General features: G+C 37.5%; 1 protein-coding gene across 13 annotated transcripts in view; it reads left to right on the forward strand.

Annotated features, from left to right (window-relative positions):
• ERC1 (ELKS/RAB6-interacting/CAST family member 1) overlaps positions 1–20627 on the forward strand; it is a 281305-nt gene that overhangs the window by 175307 nt on the left and 85371 nt on the right. For all 13 annotated transcript variants that reach the window (XR_011902606.1, XR_011902608.1, XR_011902609.1 and 10 more), the window contains one exon: positions 2162–2322. Coding sequence is in view for 8 of the 13 variants with exons in the window: in XM_072326455.1 (XP_072182556.1) it covers positions 2162–2322 (161 nt within the window). In the remaining 5 variants the exon portion in view is untranslated. The remainder of the gene's footprint in view (positions 1–2161; positions 2323–20627) is intronic.

Consider the following 20627-nt stretch of genomic DNA (forward strand, 5'->3'; position numbering starts at 1 on the left):
TTACAGAGAAATATAGATAGGCCTGCTCTAAGATTCCTAGCTTGACACATAAAGTGTTTTGTTTTGTACATGTTTAATGGAAGTATTCCTTGGAATACCTATAGCTTGATGAATCCAAGCAATAAAGTCTTTACTGTGAGTATGAGCAATGCTACTTCCATTAATTTCTGTCTTCGATACACGGTGCCTTGTAGACAGAATGGAAAACCGCAGTGCTTCAGATGACTACATGTTGGTGTCATGTAAAAGCCATTCACATTCTCTCTATTCCCTATATATGATTAGATCATTTTTCTCTTAACCTTCAGAAACATAGTCAGGAGCCTTACAATATAATTCTTTACTGCATAGTGTAATCTTGCAACCCAGCAGTGACAGCCTTGCCCCAGCTATCAGCCCCCAGCCTCCTTGTGTCGTAATGGCACAGAGCTGTTACACTACAGATCTGTATCAAGCAAATCAATCCTTTGTTATTAGTATCGCAGATTTTGATGGCTGGGAATAGAATGATGGACAGAAGAAATCTTTCAGACTTCATCATGGAAAAGTTGCTTCAAAGACTGTTTTATCTTGGCAACTGACAAATTGACACAAGCCTTTTAGATTGTTGCAGTTGGCCGAGGACTTGTTTGTTTGAGGTTGTTTTTTTTCTTAGAAGCAGAAGATTTTGCAGTTGGCGTGCCTCTTTTCTCCCTGATATAAGGAAAAATGTTTATGTATGGTCCAGCCAAAGGAAGTAGAGGCTGATATTCTGGTACATATTCACTTGCCTAATGTATTGCTATTTTTTTCTTTCTAGGTATCAGTTTTCTTCCTAGAAGTATATTTGCTGTTTATTATTTCTGCAGTTTTTCTCTACATTCTTTTCTGACTTTTCTCTGTTTTCTTCTATGGAGATTTTTCTTTGTTTATTTTAAAAACTGACAGAGGTTCTAGTCTTATTTTGTACACTAATGCGACAGGAAAAGCTTGGTTATTTTACACATGCTAGCCAGTTTGGACTATGTGTCACTGAAACTCTGCTTTGCTCTGTTGGTTGCTGGATGAATTGTTGACTGTACATTTTGAATAGCTTTTGATAATCACATATCTTAAATTGTTCTTAATTTGCTGGGTACAAGGAGAACTTTCCTTGTCAGCTGCATTTGAATGGAAATAGGCATTATGCAGGAAGCACTGCACAGTGACTATGGTAGATTTTATAAATTCATGTTTCTGAATTGCAACATTTCTTGCTATATCAATTACTGAGGGTGAAAAACAGTCTTGTTATCCATGTTAGTCCTGAGCTAATAGCTCTACCTCTCAGCATACTTGACTTACTAAAGCAAGTGATGATATGTTCCACACCTTACATCATCTAGCACCTGTACAGTAAGTGATGCACCATGCATACAGCTATAGTTATACTGACGTATCTATTGTGGTTTTGCAAGTTTAATTGGCAAATTCTATCAGAGACAAAACCCACTCCTAGTACAGAACCAAATGTGACTAGATTCATTTGTGCATCATATATTCTAGAATTTACAGTCACGTTAATTCTGAACCTTTCCCATTTTGTAGTAGCCTAGAGATATAAGTAGTACTCGTCTATAACTGTCTACCGTAAACAACTCTTTGAAGGTGTTTTGTTTCTGAATCACCAAATATGGGTATAGGCATTGTTCAACCTTACTTACATTTTCATGGAAATCCAGTCCTCTCTTTGCTTCAGAAATATTCTTACCTTCATTCTTAAAGTAAATATGTAGCTTCTCATCAGAGAAGAAGTTTTTATGCTTATGTTAAATTATTGATGTGCTCTACCTATTACTTAGCATTTTCCTAAGATAATTTAATGCCTATTGACCATCTATTTTTCCTTGTGTTACATTCTCTAAAATAGAAATATTGAAAAGTTAAATATTTGTAGTTTGGTATTTCAACAGTAATGTTACAGTGACCAGACCATATTAATTCACAGTCTATAACACTGCTTCCACAGTGTGTAGATGTACTTTACACAACATAGAAGGATTCTTTGTCTGGTCTACATTGTTATGCAGTGTACATGCACTGGTAATCTTTGTACTCTAATTTTGTTGGGACCTTTAGTAACTTCCATCCAGTCACATTGTAGTATTTTTCTTTCCTTCTGCCTTCCTCAAAAATGTTTTAGGTAGAAGAGCTGATGATGGCCATGGAGAAGGTTAAGCAGGAGCTGGAGTCAATGAAAGCAAAATTGTCTTCTACACAACAGTCTTTGGCTGAGAAGGAGACCCATTTGACCAACCTACGAGCAGAAAGAAGAAAACATTTGGAGGAAGTCCTGGAGATGAAGTAAGTGCTTCTTTCCATTGTTTGTAGCCACGCTTTATTTATATTTATGAATTCTTCTCTGATCTCTGATGACTTAAAGACAACTATTAATACGCCTCTGTAGATACATATCTATATAATCAGTCAGGTCTTCAAAAGTGACTTTTGACTAGGGATTGTCTGTGTTGCTTTCATACTTATATTAGGGCTGAAAAACATTTCCTGATCATTTGCAGTATCATTTCAAAATAGCATCTTCAAAGTCCATAAACAATTATTGGGACCTGATTATTTTGTGTCTTATGAATGTGCCGTCTTACCTTGAATTTCTTGTTATCCACAGCAAGGCACCAGTCGGTGTAACAAATGTCAAAAAGGAGAGAGGGATGAGGTAAACTTAGTTCCAAATAGTTGTAATGCTGAAATAAGACTGCAGATGTCTGGTCTGTTAAGGTAGTTTTCAGACTCGTGTGAATGATTCATTAGCACTGGAACTGAGATTTAATTTCTCTATCAGGCTTCTCTTGTCATCTTTACATAAGGGGATCTGAATAAAACCAAGCACTGAGGTGGGGAAAAGTGAGGAAATAGACTTCTAAGGCTTAAATACTTCCTAATTTCTGACTGTGCATTATAGATGAATAGTTATCCTTAGTTCAGGGAGACGGGAATCCGTTTAGTGCAATGATGGATAGTGCTGCCAGCAGTTCATTAGAAACACTTTCAGTTGTTTAGCCAGCCCTGAAGAGAAGGAACGTTTTTATTGGCAGGACCAGCAGTGGTTCCTCCACTGTGGTTTTGTGAGCCATTATTTATTTATTTAACTTTTCTGTGCTATCTTCTTTCCTTTCCTTTTCTTTTCTTCATTTTTTTTTCTTTTTTCAGTGAAACGATAGAGGAACAGCTGTTATGAAATGAAAAGAGATGTGGCTTAAGTCTTGAAACTGTTAAATTAGGAGTGCTCTGCAAAGTGGGCCAAGCTTCTCCAGCTTCATACTAAGCTACTACACTCTGATCTAGGCCTGGCACTGAGACATTGGAAGACTGCAGTACTTAAAAGGCACATTTTTTATTTTTAATAAAAAAAATTTATTGAGCTATAAATTTGACTGGCTTGAGTGCTGGTGTATTGGGGGATGGGAACAATAGCTCTTTAGGTGATATGGGAATCCAAACCAACTGGAGATATATCCCATATCCAATCACTTGGCAGTACGTTCCTCTGCCAAACCTTCTCATTAAAATATGCACGTATTGTACAATATATCCTGAAACGCATTTTGAGTTGTGAGGCTTTCGCACTTTCAGTATAACTATTCACTTCTTTTAAATGACGACCTCTTTTAGCTAAGTAAGTTATTGTTGGAAAGCCATTGTATTGAAATTAAGTATCGGGAGCTGCATTAACTGGTAGATCCATTGTGCCAAAGAAGGAAGAAGAACACTGGAGAGAATGGTAATGCTGTCAGCACATGGAGAGAAAGATGGAAAAAACATTACGTTTGTATAGTTAACTGGCTGAACGTGTTTTAGACGTAGCTGGGCTGTCTGAAAGTTCTATAAAGCTGCCAAATGCATCCAAACTTCAAAAACTCACCCTCGCCATGAGTCTTTGCTGCAAACATGTCTCTACTGAGGACTCCCAGTCAATTAAATATCGTATTTGAAAAAGCTCCAGGATATTCTTCGTTGCGCTCTTTCCCAGCCCCTGCCTTTTTTGAAAAGTACTCTTCTCAGATGTTTTCTAGTTTTTGCAGAATTTTCTAGCGCTTCTAAAATGTTTTCTACTGTTTCAATCCAAAAATAACACAAACTGAATGTTTAGTAAATTTTTTGAAGCAGCCGAGCTGGGTTTATTGTTTTATCAAAAAACAATAGTTGTACAGCTACAGTTCATTGACACGGTAAAGCAACATTGTTTCCCAGATTGTAGGACATGCTTCTATGTGAAAGCTTTCAGATGTTCAAAATCAGCAGTGCTTAAATTTGCTGTTTGATAGAGGCTTACATTTAATAGCCTGGGCCCTACAGGTAGCTAACAGGGCAGGGGGGAATGGCAGGAATATACAGAAAAACGCTTAGGAAATGCTGCCTTAGGAGATTCTAGATATGGGCTGAAAGAAGGTGTGAAAACAGGAGGACTCCATAAAACTACCTTGGAGTTGTTGTAGGAAGTTGTTAGACATTTTCTTTGTGATATGTATTTAAAATAGCATTTCTTGGAGTAGAGCTCGTGTTTGCTACTGACTCTGTAATGATGAGAAGATCATTTCACACTCTTTAGGGAATACTGTGGCACTAGAACGGCAGAAATGTGAATTATTCCAAGGAGGGAATTTCACTCCTTAAAGCAGTACTACGTATTTTGAGCCTCTCTGCCTTTTCACTGGAATATTTTCATTTTCTTTAAGAAATATCTTACTTGTAAATAATTATGGGAGATAATAGTCTCTTCATTTGTTTCAACAAACATGATCTACTGTAAAAAAAAAAAAAAAAAGAGAGAGAGAAAAAGAAAAAAAAAAAGCTAGCTAAAAACTGCTAGAATTTTTGTTTTGTTATGTTTTCTTTAAGAAGTTCTAATGTTTCCATCATTCACAGCAAATATTTCAAATTAGGCAGGAATAAAGTGCTGTCTACAGAGAAATCTCTGTTCTTTGTCCCATAAAAACCTGCTTAGGCTGAGCTGAGTTATAAACTGTTGAAAATCACCAGTTTTCCTTCCCCTTTTTTCTCCTGGTGTTGTCAGCAAATTTTGGCAGTGTGTGAAAATAACCGAGTACAAACATTCTAATCTGTGGCCGAGTTCATGCAATTGCCAAAACTGCAGCAGCAGACACTGCACTTACAGGGAAGGGGAACAGACACTGTGTCTGCCTATAGAGAAGAGGCTTTTTTTTTTTCCTCTGGGCAGGCTTTTTGTTATGGGCAGAAGGACCAGAAGATTCTCCAAAGTCATCTACTTCACTGTTGATGAGTTCCAGTTGGAGCATTTTTCAACCTGTTCCTTTAGACCCAGGAACTTGTCTAACAGATCTTTCCTAAATTAAGCCTTTTCTTGCTCATTGAAGTTACTGCTAACTCCGTAATGGAGGTATTGCAGACTTACACAATGTAGTTGGCGTTTGACATTTGAATCCTCGATCCTGCTGGCACACAACAGAAAGATTATCACTTGTCCAAGAATAATTCATTATAATTGTTCGTTTTTTTATTTTTCTTTAAAAATAGTTGAGCATATGATGAAAGGATTGTTACAATAGAACATATTTATTTCAAAATTAAGCCCTAAAAAAAGTCTTGATTACTCATGTGACTTTAAGTGGTCTTTTGAGGATTTATTACAGTAGTATTTACTTACATGAATACATCCCATTTTTCCAGCAGATAGTGTTTGATGCGATAGAGAGCGTAGGTGGTGATCAGAGATGACCCAGGCGGTTTAGCTTCATTATACTGTTTATTGCATTCCTTTTTTATTTCATATATGAGCTGGAAAGTCTGCAGAGAGCTACATGCGGGGCTACTATTGAAAACAAGGTGCCAACCTAGGCAATGCAGTGTTAACCCTTATCGGCTGCAGTTTTCCCACACAGTGTGCAAACCACTTGAAATAATGGGTAGATGGTTGATAAGTCCACATGTTCATATTCTGCTTCTCAGATAAGAAAAATAGACACACATGAACACTCTAAAGTGAAAATTAAGTCAGCAAAAGCCGAGGTTGTTTATCTTCTAAAAAGTTCATCCTCCCAGCAGAAAGACATACTGTCAGGAGGTATGAGTAGGAGGTTGAAATTGAAAGTGATCCAAAAGAAACTGATTAATTGGTATAGAGTTTATTTCTTGGTTCAAGATGAGGCATAAAGTAATTCAAACACAGCAAATAGTTTCACCAAACCATTGTGTGTGTGTGTGTGTGTGTTACGTGTACCCATGATGAGCAGAGCCAGCAAAAAAAATCCAAATCCAAACAGTGTCGGTGTCCTCAGTGTCCACCCACCTCATAGCAAAATGTGTTCTTGGAAATGAAATAAATATTTGTCTGAGTCATTATAGAAATCTTATGTTACGTCAATGGACTAATGACAGTTCTCCAGAGGAGAAGAAGGATTTGTAGTTTCAGAGGTATATACATAGAAACAGTTCTCATTGTAGTTGGAAACAAGTTCTTATTGGTCAGCTATGCTACAAAGCAGTAGTAGCTTAGCCTTGCACCTGGCTATCTAGGTCCTGTTCAAAACTCCTCAGCATTTTTAGCTGGTCTTTGTGGTCTGTGGGCCACGTGGTGTATCAGGCCATCGGGCAATTGCAACAGTGCTGGCAGCGTTCTTCCTGTAATTACTTTTGAGGTTTTAAATATGCTCCAATCCCACAGAGGACACTCAATTTCTGTAGCATTTACTGTTTGGGGCAACACTGAACAAATGCATTCCTTTTTTCCTCTGTAAGCCCAGTTGTTTTTTGTTTTGTTTTGTTTTTCATTAAAATGTCTTTTTTTAGATGAGGACAAAAAGTGAAAATGAAGATAAAAAATGTCCTCTTCCATCATTTTGTCCTTCTTCATATTTCAGCATCAAATATACGTTTGTTTAAATTAGATATACTCAGTAAGATATTGATACTTAAGCTGTAGAAAGTTCAGTGTCAGCGAGTCTGGCATGTGAAAGAATACCTATTTCTAATAACTGAAGAACAGAGATATTAAGACTGAGTGACTGCAAAAAAAAACTGACTGTTAACTGCTGTTAATCTCAAAGTGATTCTCACTGAAGCCAATAGGGAAGTTGAAATATGTCTTCTAAAGCTAACAGTTATTGCGTCACTGTTCGCCTTACTATAATGAGCCATTAAGCTTTACATAAATGTGAGTGTAGATCTTGGTTACCTTGAAGTTTGCTATAATTATTTCATTCATTCGGATTCTTGATAGAAAACGTAACCTTTTATGCACTTTTCCTCTTTTGGCAACTAAGTATTTGGAGTCTGTTATTCTTTGTGTCCTGCTGCATCGTCAGTAAGACTTCAAGCCCCCTTAGTGACACATTAGAGGTGTCCTGCCCTCTTTGTTTTCAGTGAAACTGATGAGGGAATTATTCGAAGCCTGGAAAGAAGTAGAGGAGCTTAACCCATTTATGAGCAGCGGTAGTACAAAATTCTGGTCACAATTCGCATAGGTGAGAGAACTGTTAAATTTTAGTCTTAAAGTTTAGCAAAGCAGAAAGAAGTGGGACCTCTAGTGACGCTTATGTAAACAAGGTGCCCCATATGAGAGCATAGGCAGAATTAGATTGTTGTGGTTTCTTCTGTTTCTTTAACAATGGGAAAGTTATGTATGCTTTTTGTAGCTGGTTTGTTTTCACTCTTCACCTTCCTTGAAAAACTTTTCCTTCTGTGGCTTTCTGAGATAGCAAAATCTTGGCACAGGCTGTCATAGTCCCTTACTGTCTTATGATAAAACCTCCATATCTCATTTTATCTTGAACTCTGTGGTCCCCAAGAACAGCCTTGCAGAGAGAAAGTACTGTACTATCTTAATGAGGCATGACAGGCCTGGGAGCAGGACCAACTGCTGAAAAGTACACCAGGTGGTGTTCAAGGGGTTTGTTCCACTCAGTAATTGCTGCGACCATTACTGTTATATGGAAGAGTTTGGAAAAGGAGGTCCAGTCATTAAACTCCTGAGAATGTAGTAACATTATGCTTTTGTTTCCTTGCCTTTCCACTGGAGATATTTTTTCTTCTGGTTGTTTTCCGGGGTCTGAGTTTAGTGTGACTGATTGCTTCAGTAGTTCTTGGAATGTAACTTCTAGATGGTGCCATGAAATCACACACGTTCTTTTCAAGAAAGCATGCAAAAAGCATTACATATAGCCTCAATGTAAGGAATGCACAGGCTTTATCAATTTTTCCCTTTCTATCAATAGTTTATAGCATTACTACAGAAATTACCACAAGAAATCTCATCTGTAGAGATTCTTTGCATACATGCAGACTAATGAAATGTGCAGTGCTTCAGGCTAACACAATCCTAGCGTGGGCAAATGAGCACCTTTCCTGTATATTCTTAGTTCACTAATTCATTATTGCAAACAAACCAAGAGCCGGTGCAGCACAAGGCAACATCTTAAAAGCCTTAAGTGCCTGTGTCCTTTACTGCCCAATTGGCATTACTTTGGGAAAAGTAATGCATAACCTGCGTATTGTACAGATCATTGTATTTAGAAGAATAAGAAGAACAATGCTTTTTTTCCTAGATACATGTACTCAGCTTACTCAGTGTTTTATTTTTAAAGGAATGGAGTGTGTGACTGTTTTGTTTTGGCTAATGTATAAAGCAGATTGCTTGTAGGACAGCTGTGAGGGCACCAATATACCATCTTCTGCTAAGTAATTCTGCTCTCCTTTTTCAGTACAGAGCATTGTTTCTTGTTCTATATTCTTCTGCATACCCTTTCAGTAATTAAAAACAATCAGAAACTATCTTAGAACTTAAAGTTTATCTGTTCAGGAGAATCTGTGTAATTTTCCCTTGTGTGTGTGAATTCTTTACTCCGATTATTTCTAGAATAACACTGGCAGAAATTGACTTCCTTCTTTTCAGCATGCCATGTTATTGTTTCTATGTACTTCTGTGCACAACAAACATAGATGTGATTTTAAAACAGAGGTTTTAAAATTGCAATATGCAGTAGCGTTTTGGTGCAGGTTTGGTAGCAATAATACATTTCCTATAGTAGCTCTTTTCAGCTACACCAATGGTTCCTGTTGCCGTTCCTAATCCAACTATAAGATTTTGGGGCTTCCAGGGGTGTTACTGAGCTAAACCAAATCAGGCACTATTTACTTACTGTTAAAGTCAAAACAACCTTGAGTTCCTTAGGGTGCTTTTTCCTCTCTTATAAACGTGCACTGTAAATAGTGATGCATATAAATCAACTCTGTGAGCACTACATATTTCATTAAATACAGCTAAGTTGTGGGCTAATAGAAGTTCCAAGTGAAAATATTATGGTATCTCATGGTGTATATTGTAGATTTAATGTAGTGTGAACAATAGTAGCTTTGAGCCATTGTAAATCCCATCCAGACATCGTCAACATAGTTCAGAAATACAGAGAGGGAAATCTCAATAGGTTAGATGTGCTCATAAGGCTAGTCTGCATGTATAAGTCATTCTTTCATTGTTTTTAAAATAGCATAGCTCTGCTATATATAGCTAAGACAAAGCCTAATTTGATGTTATTTTCTGTAGTTGACCAGAAATTTCTTTTTCAAGAGAACTCAGGTCAACTTGCTTTAATTACAGAAATAACCTCTGAAGCAAGTAACTGTTTCCCTACATTCCTGGAAGACAGTCTGACAAGTGGGAGTCATATAAGAAATGCTGGAAAATGAGTCAAATTATTGGCAGTTCCTATAATCTTTGAAATGATTCTCTATGTGAATATTTGGTTCTTTTTGTTTGTTTTTTGGTTTTGGTTTCCTCCCATACAATAAAATATACATATGTATATTTATTTTATTTTAGTTTGCTAAGGCAAAATAAAAATCCATCTGCAAGTCTGTGGAATCTCTGAGATAATTCCATAGTGACAGGGTTTGGGAGCTTGATGTCTGATAGTGTCTTGTGTGCAGCGCATGTGACTATTAGAAGAGGAGCAAAAAATATGGAAATTTACCAGAACTATCTTTAAAAATCTTCAGAGAAAACTCTGGGCACTTTAAAAGTCTCTTTCTTTAAGGTATAATGTTGCTGTTGCTTTAGAGGCACTTATCCCCAGTTCGATACATGGTGTTATAGTTTATGCAGATTACAGGACAGAGAGAGCTATCTTTCTTAGTACTAGGAAACAGAATGTACAGAATGGTAGGGAAGAGTGAAACATTCGACATAATACTGTATTTGGTGTTCTCTAAATCCCTTTTTATAGCCCTTCCTCAAACACAAAGAAGATAATACTATATATTTCCATAAGCCAACATTTCTTTTTCGGTCTGCTGGCAGTTTACGTCTTCAGTTTGTCTATTTAAAATTGATGTCTAGAAAGCACTGGAAACAGAAAAAAATCACTTGTTTATTTCCAGTTGTTATGATTTAACCCCGCAGGTGGCTGAGCATCACAGTTTTTTGCTCACTTCCCTCCTTTCCCAGTGGGATGGGGGAGAGAATCAGAAAAAAGCGTAAAGTTGAACTCGTGGGTTGGGATAAAACTATTTACTGAGACAGAGAAAATGAAAATGATATTAGTTATGGCAATATATGTATGTATGAATATGTATAACAACTGACACATAAGCAATTGCTCACCATAATACAGAGAGGTGAATCCCCACCCCCTTTAAAACTCTCCTTCCACATGATGTCATATGGTATGGAATATCTCTTTGTCCAGCTTAAGTCAGCTGTCCTGATTCTGTCCCCTTCCAGCCCTTTGTTAGTATGAGTTGAGAAACTGGAACAGCCTTGGTCTGTACAACACTGCTTAGCAATTTATATAAACATCAGTGTGCTATCAGCAATGTTTTTCTCCTAGAACCAAAACATAGAATCACACCAGATGCTCTGAAGAAAACATTTTCATCTCAGCTGAATCTAAAATACCACTATGTAATTTAGGAATCAAGTTTTATATGTTGTTTTAAACAAAGTGTTAAAACTGGCATTCACTAAATAATGACAAATAGGTTAGATATGGCTGAACGTGATTTGAAAGTAGGCTATACAATATTGAGTAAATAGAGATATTATCTTACAGTTCTTGTGATTCTTTACCTCAGCTCATTACTACCCTAAGTTATTGTCTTTAAGAACTTGTAAAGATATGTGTTATATAGATGAGCTTGTTTTACATATTATGCTGTGGGCTAGGTTGTCTATTAATACTATCTTTGGTTTGCAGATGTGATTTCTGAAGAGAAATTTTGGTCTTCTGTGTAATCAATTTTGAATATTATTTATGTGAGGAGAATCACATTTTAGATCATTCAGGTTACTGGTTAAAGATAGCTAAAAAAATATTTTTACCTTTTAAGCCCTCAGTAGGCAGGAAATGAGAAAATATTAATAACAGAAACACAGAATCGCATGAAGTCCAACCCCCCTGCTAAAGCAGGTGCTCTACAGTGGGTCACATAGGTAGGCATCCATACGGGTCTTGAATTTCTCCATAAAGGAGTCTCCACAGCCTCTCTGGGCAACCTGTTCCAGTACTCTGTCACCCTACCATAAAGCTCTTCCACATGTTAGTACGGAACTTCCTATGTTCATGTTTTAGGCCATTACTCCTAGTCCTATTGCTATGTACCACCAATAAATGGCTGGCCTCATCCATTTGCCTCTTGCCTCCCTTTAGATATTTATAAACATTTATCAGATCCCCCATCAGTCTTTTTTTCCTCAAGCTGGTTTTGCCTTTCCTCATATGGAAGATGCTTCAGGCCCTGAATCATCTTTGTGGCCCTCTGCTGGACTCCTTCTAGGAGATCCCTGTCTTTTTTAAACTGGGGACCCCAAAAATGGATACAGTATTCTAAATGTGACCTTGCCAGGGCAGAGTAGATGGGGGGATCACCTCCCTTGATCTGCTGACTACGCTTTTTCTAATACACCTCAGGATACCATTGGTCTTCTTGGGAACAAGGACACACTGCTGGCTCATGGTCAACATGTTGTCCACCAAGATCCCCAGGTCCTTCTTGACAGAGCTCATCTCCAGCAGATCCAGCAGATTAGGAAAACTCGATGAATTTAGCAAGGAGATGTCAATTTAAAACAAAAGCGTACATTTCTGCCTTGTCTTGAAAAATATGAAGCTGACTTTGGACTACAATTTCATAGATTTTGTGACAAATGAGGCATGAAACAAATTGGCAAACTTGTTATGTCCAAAGTACAGTGGTACAGTGTGCTCTCTTATTCTCAGCCCTAGAGATCTCAGCAAAGGTTGCAAATTAAACGAAGTCAAAATTAATCAAGTCTACGATCAAAATAGAATCATTAAGGCTTTCATTTACTACAAAGAAGCATTTGTGAAATAGGCACCGGAGCAAGTTCTTTTGTGCAGCAAGGGAAAATCAACAGCAAGGTGTCAAACAGAAAAATGAAACCCTGCAGGTGAAGCTGTCTTTGGAGCCAAAAGAAACCAGCACTTACGCAGAAACGCAAGTAAACTGTTGGAGAATGGAAAGGGTGTTTGGTGCTGAGTTGCAGAGTGTGTCAGAATTGCATTTGGCCCAAACAGAAAGAGTCAGTGTTAGTCAAACAACTATGTCATCATGCACAACCACTTCAAGCGATCTCATACCAAGTCTTCACTCCAGTGTTTTCAGCTGCTGGAGTTTTGTTGTGGAGGAGTTTACAGCGGGAGTAACACTTCCGCTGTATGAGAAGGTGAAAGAACAGAAGATACCTGGAGAAACCCTACCTGATGACCTATTTCTACATTTCTTCATAGTCTTTGCACCCAGATTTGAGGGAAAGAGTGTTCCAGGTGATTTGTATAGATGCATCTCCATTACACATAGTGCATTATTTATACGAGTACTGTATTTCTTGTTCAGTTTTATGGACAGATATTCTTTCAATGCAAATTGAGCATAACAAAGGGTAAAAAATTCTTCTTTTGTTTCTGTTTTCTGTTTCTGACGTGGAACTTTCAGATTTTTAATAAGGATAGTAAAATAAAGTTTTAGAGTGACAAAAATTACCCGGGGAATAATCTGGTTCTCACTTCTGTGCTAAGAATAACAAAAATTTTAGTTCCCATGTATGGGAGATGAATTATCTTTCAATAGATCTCCATTCTGGTTTCTTTTCTTTTTTTTTTTTTTCCTTTCTTTCTTTCTTTCTTTCTTTCTTTCTTTCTTTCTTTCTTTCTTTCTTTCTTTCTTTCTTTCTTTCTTTCTTTCTTTCTTTCTTTCTTTCTTTCTTTCTTTCTTTCTTTCTTTCTTTCTTTCTTTCTTTCTTTCTTTCTTTCTTTCTTTCTTTCTTTCTTTCTTTCTTTCTTTCTTTCTTTCTTTCTTTCTTTCTTTCTTTCTTTCTTTCTTTCTTTCTTTCTTTCTTTCTTTCTTTCTTTCTTTCTTTCTTTCTTTCTTTCTTTCTTTCTTTCTTCTTTCTTTCTTTCTTTCTTTCTTTCTTTCTTTCTTTCTTTCTTTCTTTCTTTCTTTCTTTCTTTCTTTCTTTCTTTCTTTCTTTCTTTCTTTCTTCCCTCCTTCCTTTCTTTCTTTCTTCCCTCCTTCCTTTCTTTCTTTCTTCCCTCCTTCCTTTCTTTCTTTCTTCCCTCCTTCCTTTCTTTCTTTCTTCCCTCCTTCCTTTCTTTCTTTCTGCCTGCCTGCCTGCCTGCCTTCCTGCCTTTCTTTCTTCCTTCCTTTCTTCCTTTCTTCCTTCCTTTCTTTTTCCCCCCAATCTAATAAAAAATTAGCAATGTGGAATTAATATGTGGACAGTAGAATAAGATGTATTTTATTCACACCAATGAGTCCCAATTATGAACTGTGTTTTTTATAGGTAATGCTTAGCTTAGTCCAGTTGCTGTTCTACTTTATCCTAATACAGAAACCCAACTGTAAGTGATGTACATGCATCACTTGTTTTGAGTCTAGAGTTGTTTTTACTTTAGAAATGAGAACAGTTAATTTGCTGTAGATTCTGATAACTTTGCTAGCGGATGAGTAATTTAATGATAATTTAATGTGTTTGTGGCGTAGGAACACTTGCTTAATAACTGTTAGATGATTGAATGAGGCATAGAATAAAACCTTCAGTTGTTCTGTCAGAGTTGCTTTATGCCCTTTTCATGATGTCAAGTCATTCACATTTTTGAAGCTGTTGTACCTTAATCATCAGAACTTTTGTCTCATAACTTTGTCAAGTGAGGCCTGCTTGGAGAAGATGGAGAATTTGACTCCTCATGACCAGTTGCAGATTTTCAGTTAAATTCTAATTCCCATTTATACACTGATATTGCTGGTTAATAACATGTGTTGTAAAAGACAAAGTCAATCTGTTTTGTTTCTCTACTCCCAAGGAAATCCTGCAAGTCTTAGAAAAATTCTTTTAAAAATATTAACAAGCAACAACAGCAAAAAAATCACAGGAGCTCATGCACTGTATTTGCATGTTTCTCTAGTTTATGTCTTAACTGTATGCTTTGCTTAGAGGTATAAGCAGGTATCTCTAGGCTGGGATTGTTCAGTCTGGAGAACAGACTCAGGGGAGACTTTATTGCTCTCTATAACTACCTGAAGGGAAGTTGTTGTGAGCTGGGGGTCAGCCTCTTCTCTCGTGTAACTGGTGATAGGACTAGAGGGAATGGCTTCAAGTTGTACCAGGGGAGGTTCAGGCTGGACGTTATGAAATACTACTTCTCTGAAAGAGTGGTCAGGCAGTGGAATGGGTTGCCCAAGGAGATGGTGGAGTCACCAACCCTGCGGGTGTTCAAGGAACGTTTGGACATGGTTAAGTGAGAACTATCAGTGATGGGTGAATGGTTAGACTGGGTGATTGTGTGTGTCTTTTCCAACCTTGGTGATTCTGTGATTCAATGATTCTATAAGTAAGGATAATCTAGTTGAAGTATTCCCTTACCTAACTTCTCAGCTTATATAGATGAACTTGGTGGCAGCCTACTGGGACTTTGAAATGTGCACCTAAACTTTTAATGAAGAGGACATTGATGACCAAAATAGGATAGTATAAATTGCTTCCTTGTGATCATAAAATGCCTCTAGGAATTGAATTATCAGTTTTTAAACTTTGCCATCGTGTATAATTTTGATGTATGTTACGATACTTTCCATCCAGTAATCTTAAAGTAGTTAGAAATGCCATGTTAATTCTCCAGGTACTCTGAAAAAAGATATCAGTATTGTTTATCTCATTATGGATAAGGAAAACTTGGCATGGGAAAAAAAAAATGGCGCAGAAAATCATTTGGGCTGTTTTTTGTAGAGTAACCTTCAAATTGCAGTAAAGACCTTTAACTATATATCAAAAGGCCATTTGCCCTGCAGTTTAAAAATTCATTCACTAGCAAGTAAGATTTTTTTTTTTTAGCCATAAATATGGTTTGTATCCCAATGCTAGTAAAGAAAGGAATGTTACTGAAGTAATATTCATGATTAATATTTTTTGAATAGGATAAAGGCCAAGAGATATACACCTGTGTCATTTCCCGTCTTCTCTTTTCCTCAGTTTGTTACTTTATCTTCTTTGGTTAGTTGCCCTTCAGAATGTTGCTTCTTTGTCTACCTATCAATGTGACTACTTTCCAAGAAAGATTTTTCAAGACTTCTACCACTCTACACAAAAGAGATAAAAAAAGAAAAAATCTCATTTCTGTCTGTGGGACACCCGTTAATAACTTAATTATTGGTTCTGTGGAGAACAAATCCTTTGTTGAAACCTAAGAGTCTGTTGCCACTTCAGACACCCCAGAATATCCCACAACCTCCAAGTGCTGCTTCAGAAACGCATGGATCCTCCGGATCTTGTGTGTCACATTACTGGCCTCTTGTGAATGTCTCACATGTCCTAGGACAGCTAATATAATCAATAACATTAAATAACATTGTTTGGGTAACTGGATCCCAAAAAAGGTACCAGGAATGACTGAATCATCTTAATTCCTGTCAATACGAGTTAGAGAGACGAAATTACAGCCTGGTCAGACAGCTTCCCAGCACTAACAGAGGTTATCCTGAAGTGATAGAAAATGTATTAATACCCTCAAACTTAATATTATATGCTCTTTGCTGCAAGACCAGGTTCAGTTGATCTTCTATCACTGCTGTAAGGAATTGTGTTCTCAGTGAAGGTCCTTCACTTGCTATTCAGGAAAATTTTTCTCCCTTGTCAGGAGCAGGAGTCATTGTACTCACAACATTTCAGACCTCATACTTTCTCAAAAACTTTGGAATAATTAGTTACAAAAGTCTTAGAGTCAAGCTACTTTCACACCGTATCTGAATCATAACCACTGCATCTGGAAGAGTCTTTCGAAGGAGTTGTTTCATATTCTGGAAGAAGTAAATTTTTCTAAAACCTTGCTAGTAGCTCTGTCTTATCTTTCACTTTTCACATTGAGAATGATTCAATTATATATTTGTTAGCTCTTTCCATGAATAAACTATATATAGATATGTATGTGTATATGTTGATATACATATAAGCAAAACAAAAAAAGTTACCCTTTTTATGAAGGTGTTTTTTCATGAAATGGCAGCCCGTGGTCACGTAAGTCTGAGATGATGCAAGGCCTGACTGGTAAACTTACATCTTGTATCCTGGGGAAAGAAAGGCCTGTGACAGCAAGCTGCTAAACTGCTTGAAGTGCAATTTCAGTTACAGAACCAGAAACTGGAATTGCATGGAGCAGATGCCTCCTGGTCTTCCTTCTTTCATGGCTTTCTTGTGATGAGATCTTAATGTTTAATAATCTCATTCTGCATAATCCCTTGCCCTACTGTTTTCCCCTCTTCACCAAAAGATCTGTCTGACTCTTGACTCAGTAGGCCTGATGCCTTTGGCCGGCTGTCTCCCTTACCAGTGGTGCATTAGAGATGGAGTGTTGCTCTCTGTGCTGGAACTGAGCTGCAACAGGTCAATCCATTCGTCATTCAACATGTGCCAGTCATTCCTTGTTCTGAGTTCAGTGGATTGATTAGAATTATTAAAGTAGGTGTCTGTATTGCGAGGGTTAAAGAGCATCCATCTGTTCTGGATTTACCACTGCTTCAGTGGAGGCAGGAAAGCCAGGAATTAGTGAGTGGCTTAGTCTTTTCTCACTGTTGGCAGCTGACAGGAGCACTGATGAGGTGATAATGAACTAAAAAGTCTGCCCTGTTGACTGGGTGGGAAAGGGACCCAGACAGTGGGCAAGTCTCACCCCAGCTCTTGCCAAGATTTTCACGTTTTAATAGAATCCATCTAAAGCAAAATTAACAGGTATACTTTCCTGGATGAGTTTCAGTAATGTAACTTATCACCAACGGATAGTAAAGAAATATATATCGTGTTACTTGCAGCATGGCAGCTCTGTAGGGTTCAGGCAGTAGGCAGCCAATCAAATAAGAGCTATTCTGAAAATGGCTGGAATGTTTATCAAACGCAAAATACGAGGGTTGCTTCAAAAGTAATGCCTGCTGTTTTACTATGTGGGCCCACAGTACCAAAGAGGAATGTTGGAGCTATGGCAGTAAAAATTGGACCTTCCCACAAATATTCTGTTACATTTTGTTGCCACACAGGTGGCAGCAGAGGGGCAGTCTGACAGAATGGCATCTGACATGGAATTACGTATGAAGCAAAGGTGTGTCATTGAATTCTTCCATGCATAAAAAAAATGGCACTCATTGATGTTCATTGGCACTTTTTGAATGTTTGTGGAGATCATACAGTGGATGTCAGCACTGCAAAAGTTGGACTGCATGGGCAGCATTTTCCTTGCAATAACACCATCATAGTAGCTGTGAAACGATGGGTCAGTCTCCACCAGTGTAGGTTTTTACAAGCACAAAATGCATGCTCTTGTTCATTGCTGGCCAAAAGGCAGTGGTGACTACACTGAGAAATAGTGTTTTGTAGCTGAGAATTTGCTCTGTCAAATCATGCTGTTGTGCCCTTTGTATCTGTTGTAGTTTCCATGTAAATAAATAGGAGGCATTTTGCTTTTGAAGTGACCTACATAATATCTAGCTTCTTTTAAAATAGTTTCTGAAGTTCCTCAGGAAGTAGCTGTTTCATTTTAGTTTGGACTTATGGTGAGTCTTTATTAGCATTTCTTGACCCTAACTTTTAATCTTCAAAGTATTAAAATCAGCATTTGCAGATACATCCACAACACATTGTTTTGTGCTTAGAGTCATTGTTTTAAGGTAGTAAAAAAAGTGTTATTTTTTTAACTTGTTCTTTAAACTCATGTCTTCCATCAGACCATATTCCAGTTTACCTGTAGCCTCACAGTATTTCACTTTTGATACAAGTCCAGCTGATGCCAAGCATGAGTATTCACTATATGTATACAACAATGGGTATGAATATTATAGGGTATCAAGATGTAAGAACTTCAAGCGTGTCAGATAGCAGTGTGCACACTCAATGGACTTCTTAAATTAACACAAATTGTTAATTTATAATTATGTTCTTCCCAACTCACACGCTACTGACAGATAAAAGAAAGTTTCAAGATATTACAGATCTTTAGTTTGTGAAGAGTCTGTAGAGAGTATGAAGATGAAATCTTACATTATGGCTTTGTGTTCTTCTAAGAAAACAGTGCTAAGGGTTTTGCAGTCTGGTTAGAAACTGTTTACTCTGTAGTGAAAGTGATTGGAAGGCAAATTCATGCTTACAGGGTAAACCTCTGTGACCTTTGTACAGAACATTGAGGGGCTTACATACAGGGAAGATCATGACCTCAGAGTCTCCAGTGGCTGTTGATTGAAACCTTGTGTTTCAAGAAATAAATGTTTAAGAACGTTTCCTTATAAGACTTGAGTTGCATACACAGACTTTTTTTTAATAGCATTTTAACTCTTTAGTAAAAGGTTTTTTTCCCTGCCCCCCCTTCTGGCCTTAACAGAACAGCCTTCTGATTGGGAAGAGGAAGAAACAATCTTTAACCTGATACTTTGGAAGAGGTAGCAGGAATAGCATCAGAGACTACTGTTTATAACAAAAAAAAGCCCATCTTTTTTACACACATAATGGTTGTTCCTAGTTTTCAAATTTAGACAACAGTGCGTATATTTGTTTTCTCATTCTTTTGATTTGAAGTTTATTTATTCAGAAACTACTCCATTAACCCAGTAGTGAGTCCCTAGAAGAAGTCTGCCCTCTTGCAACTCTTTCTTGAGAGCCTCCTTCATATTTAGCCAGCAGTAGCATTGGTGAGGCCTCACCAATGTACTGTGTTCAGTTTTGGGTACCTCAGTACAAACAGGACATGGAGGTACTCGAGCAGGTCCAGAAAAGGGCAGCGAGGCCATTTGGATGTGGTGCTCAGAGATATGATTTAGCAGAGGGTTGTTAGAGTTAGGGTACTATGGTTAGGCTGCGGTTGCACTTGATGATCTTTGAGGTCTTTTCCAACCTGAGTTATTCTATGATTCCATGATAAACTTGGGCTGCACTGTTTCCTTGGTTTATCTTCATGAGTCTTATTTTCTCCTTCCCCTCCATCGGCACGGGGTCTGTGGGAATCACTGGGAACTGGAGACAATGCATAAGTAGTCAAAATTCAACTCCATGTTTCTTCTCTTCTACGTAGGGCTCTAACAGAAAAGCAATGAGCTGTCTAATCTGCCTTTCACTTTTTGTTATTTTGTGGATTTATAGACTACAGATAACATTTTTTAACTCCTGGGAGAATTAGGAGATTTATATAACAAAAAAATAATAAGTAGAAAAACAGATATATCTTGATTGAAAGTATTCCTTAGTGCTCAGGGAAGGAAGGATCCTATATTAATGAATATCTCCAAGCTTTCATACTCCATTCATATTCAGTTTCCTATCTTTTTTCTCTCTAGGAAACCAGAACATGCTGGTTTTAAACTTGATCATGGGTTAGAAAATACTAAGTAATTATCTGCCCCGAAATAATTTTGTTCTCACTACTTTTTATTATTCTTTTTTTCTGATCCTCACCTAACTATACTCAGGAACAGTAGTGCATCAGAGTTGTTGATCCTGCCCAGTGACCATCCTTGTCTGTCATAGTTTCCTACTATTGCTTGGGGACTGTTTCTTTTCTTCTGGAAGATTGTCCTCAGGAAGCAAGGCACTTGCTCATCCACAGAAAGTATGCATATGGTCAGAGGTGGTATTTCATCAAACTGCATACAGCTAAAGAGAAGCAATTTAGTGTAGGGAATATTTCCTTTTTGAGTGTCTATACAGAGACTTCAGCTTCTTTCAGGACTTAATTGACATTGCTGCCATTGTGATTAAGTTTCTTGGTATCACTGATTATATTAATGGCGTAGAGCCAAAATCACTGTTGCTTTTGGCTGCATGGAATGATGGTTTTTGGCAAAAACTGGAAAGCTGATTGTCGTACCTTCTGTATCGTATTAGAAATGAAGCTATTTTTTTACACTGTAATTTTTAGTATATTTTATGTAGAGGTGCTGGGTAAGGCAGCATTTAAAAGACAAAATCTCCTTGGTGAATACATAGCGAGGGCATTTCCCTCCTGTGGTTCATTACCTTTTGGGAGCTCCATTTTGGTAGAGCAGGTGCCCCTGTTCTTTCCTCCCAGTTCACCTACATCTAGCTTGATTCAATGCAGGTTGTTGTTTTTTTCTGTAGCAGTGTGCATAGT

Source organism: Excalfactoria chinensis, chromosome 1 (assembly GCF_039878825.1).
Source record: "Excalfactoria chinensis isolate bCotChi1 chromosome 1, bCotChi1.hap2, whole genome shotgun sequence".
Taxonomy (NCBI): domain Eukaryota; kingdom Metazoa; phylum Chordata; class Aves; order Galliformes; family Phasianidae; genus Excalfactoria; species Excalfactoria chinensis.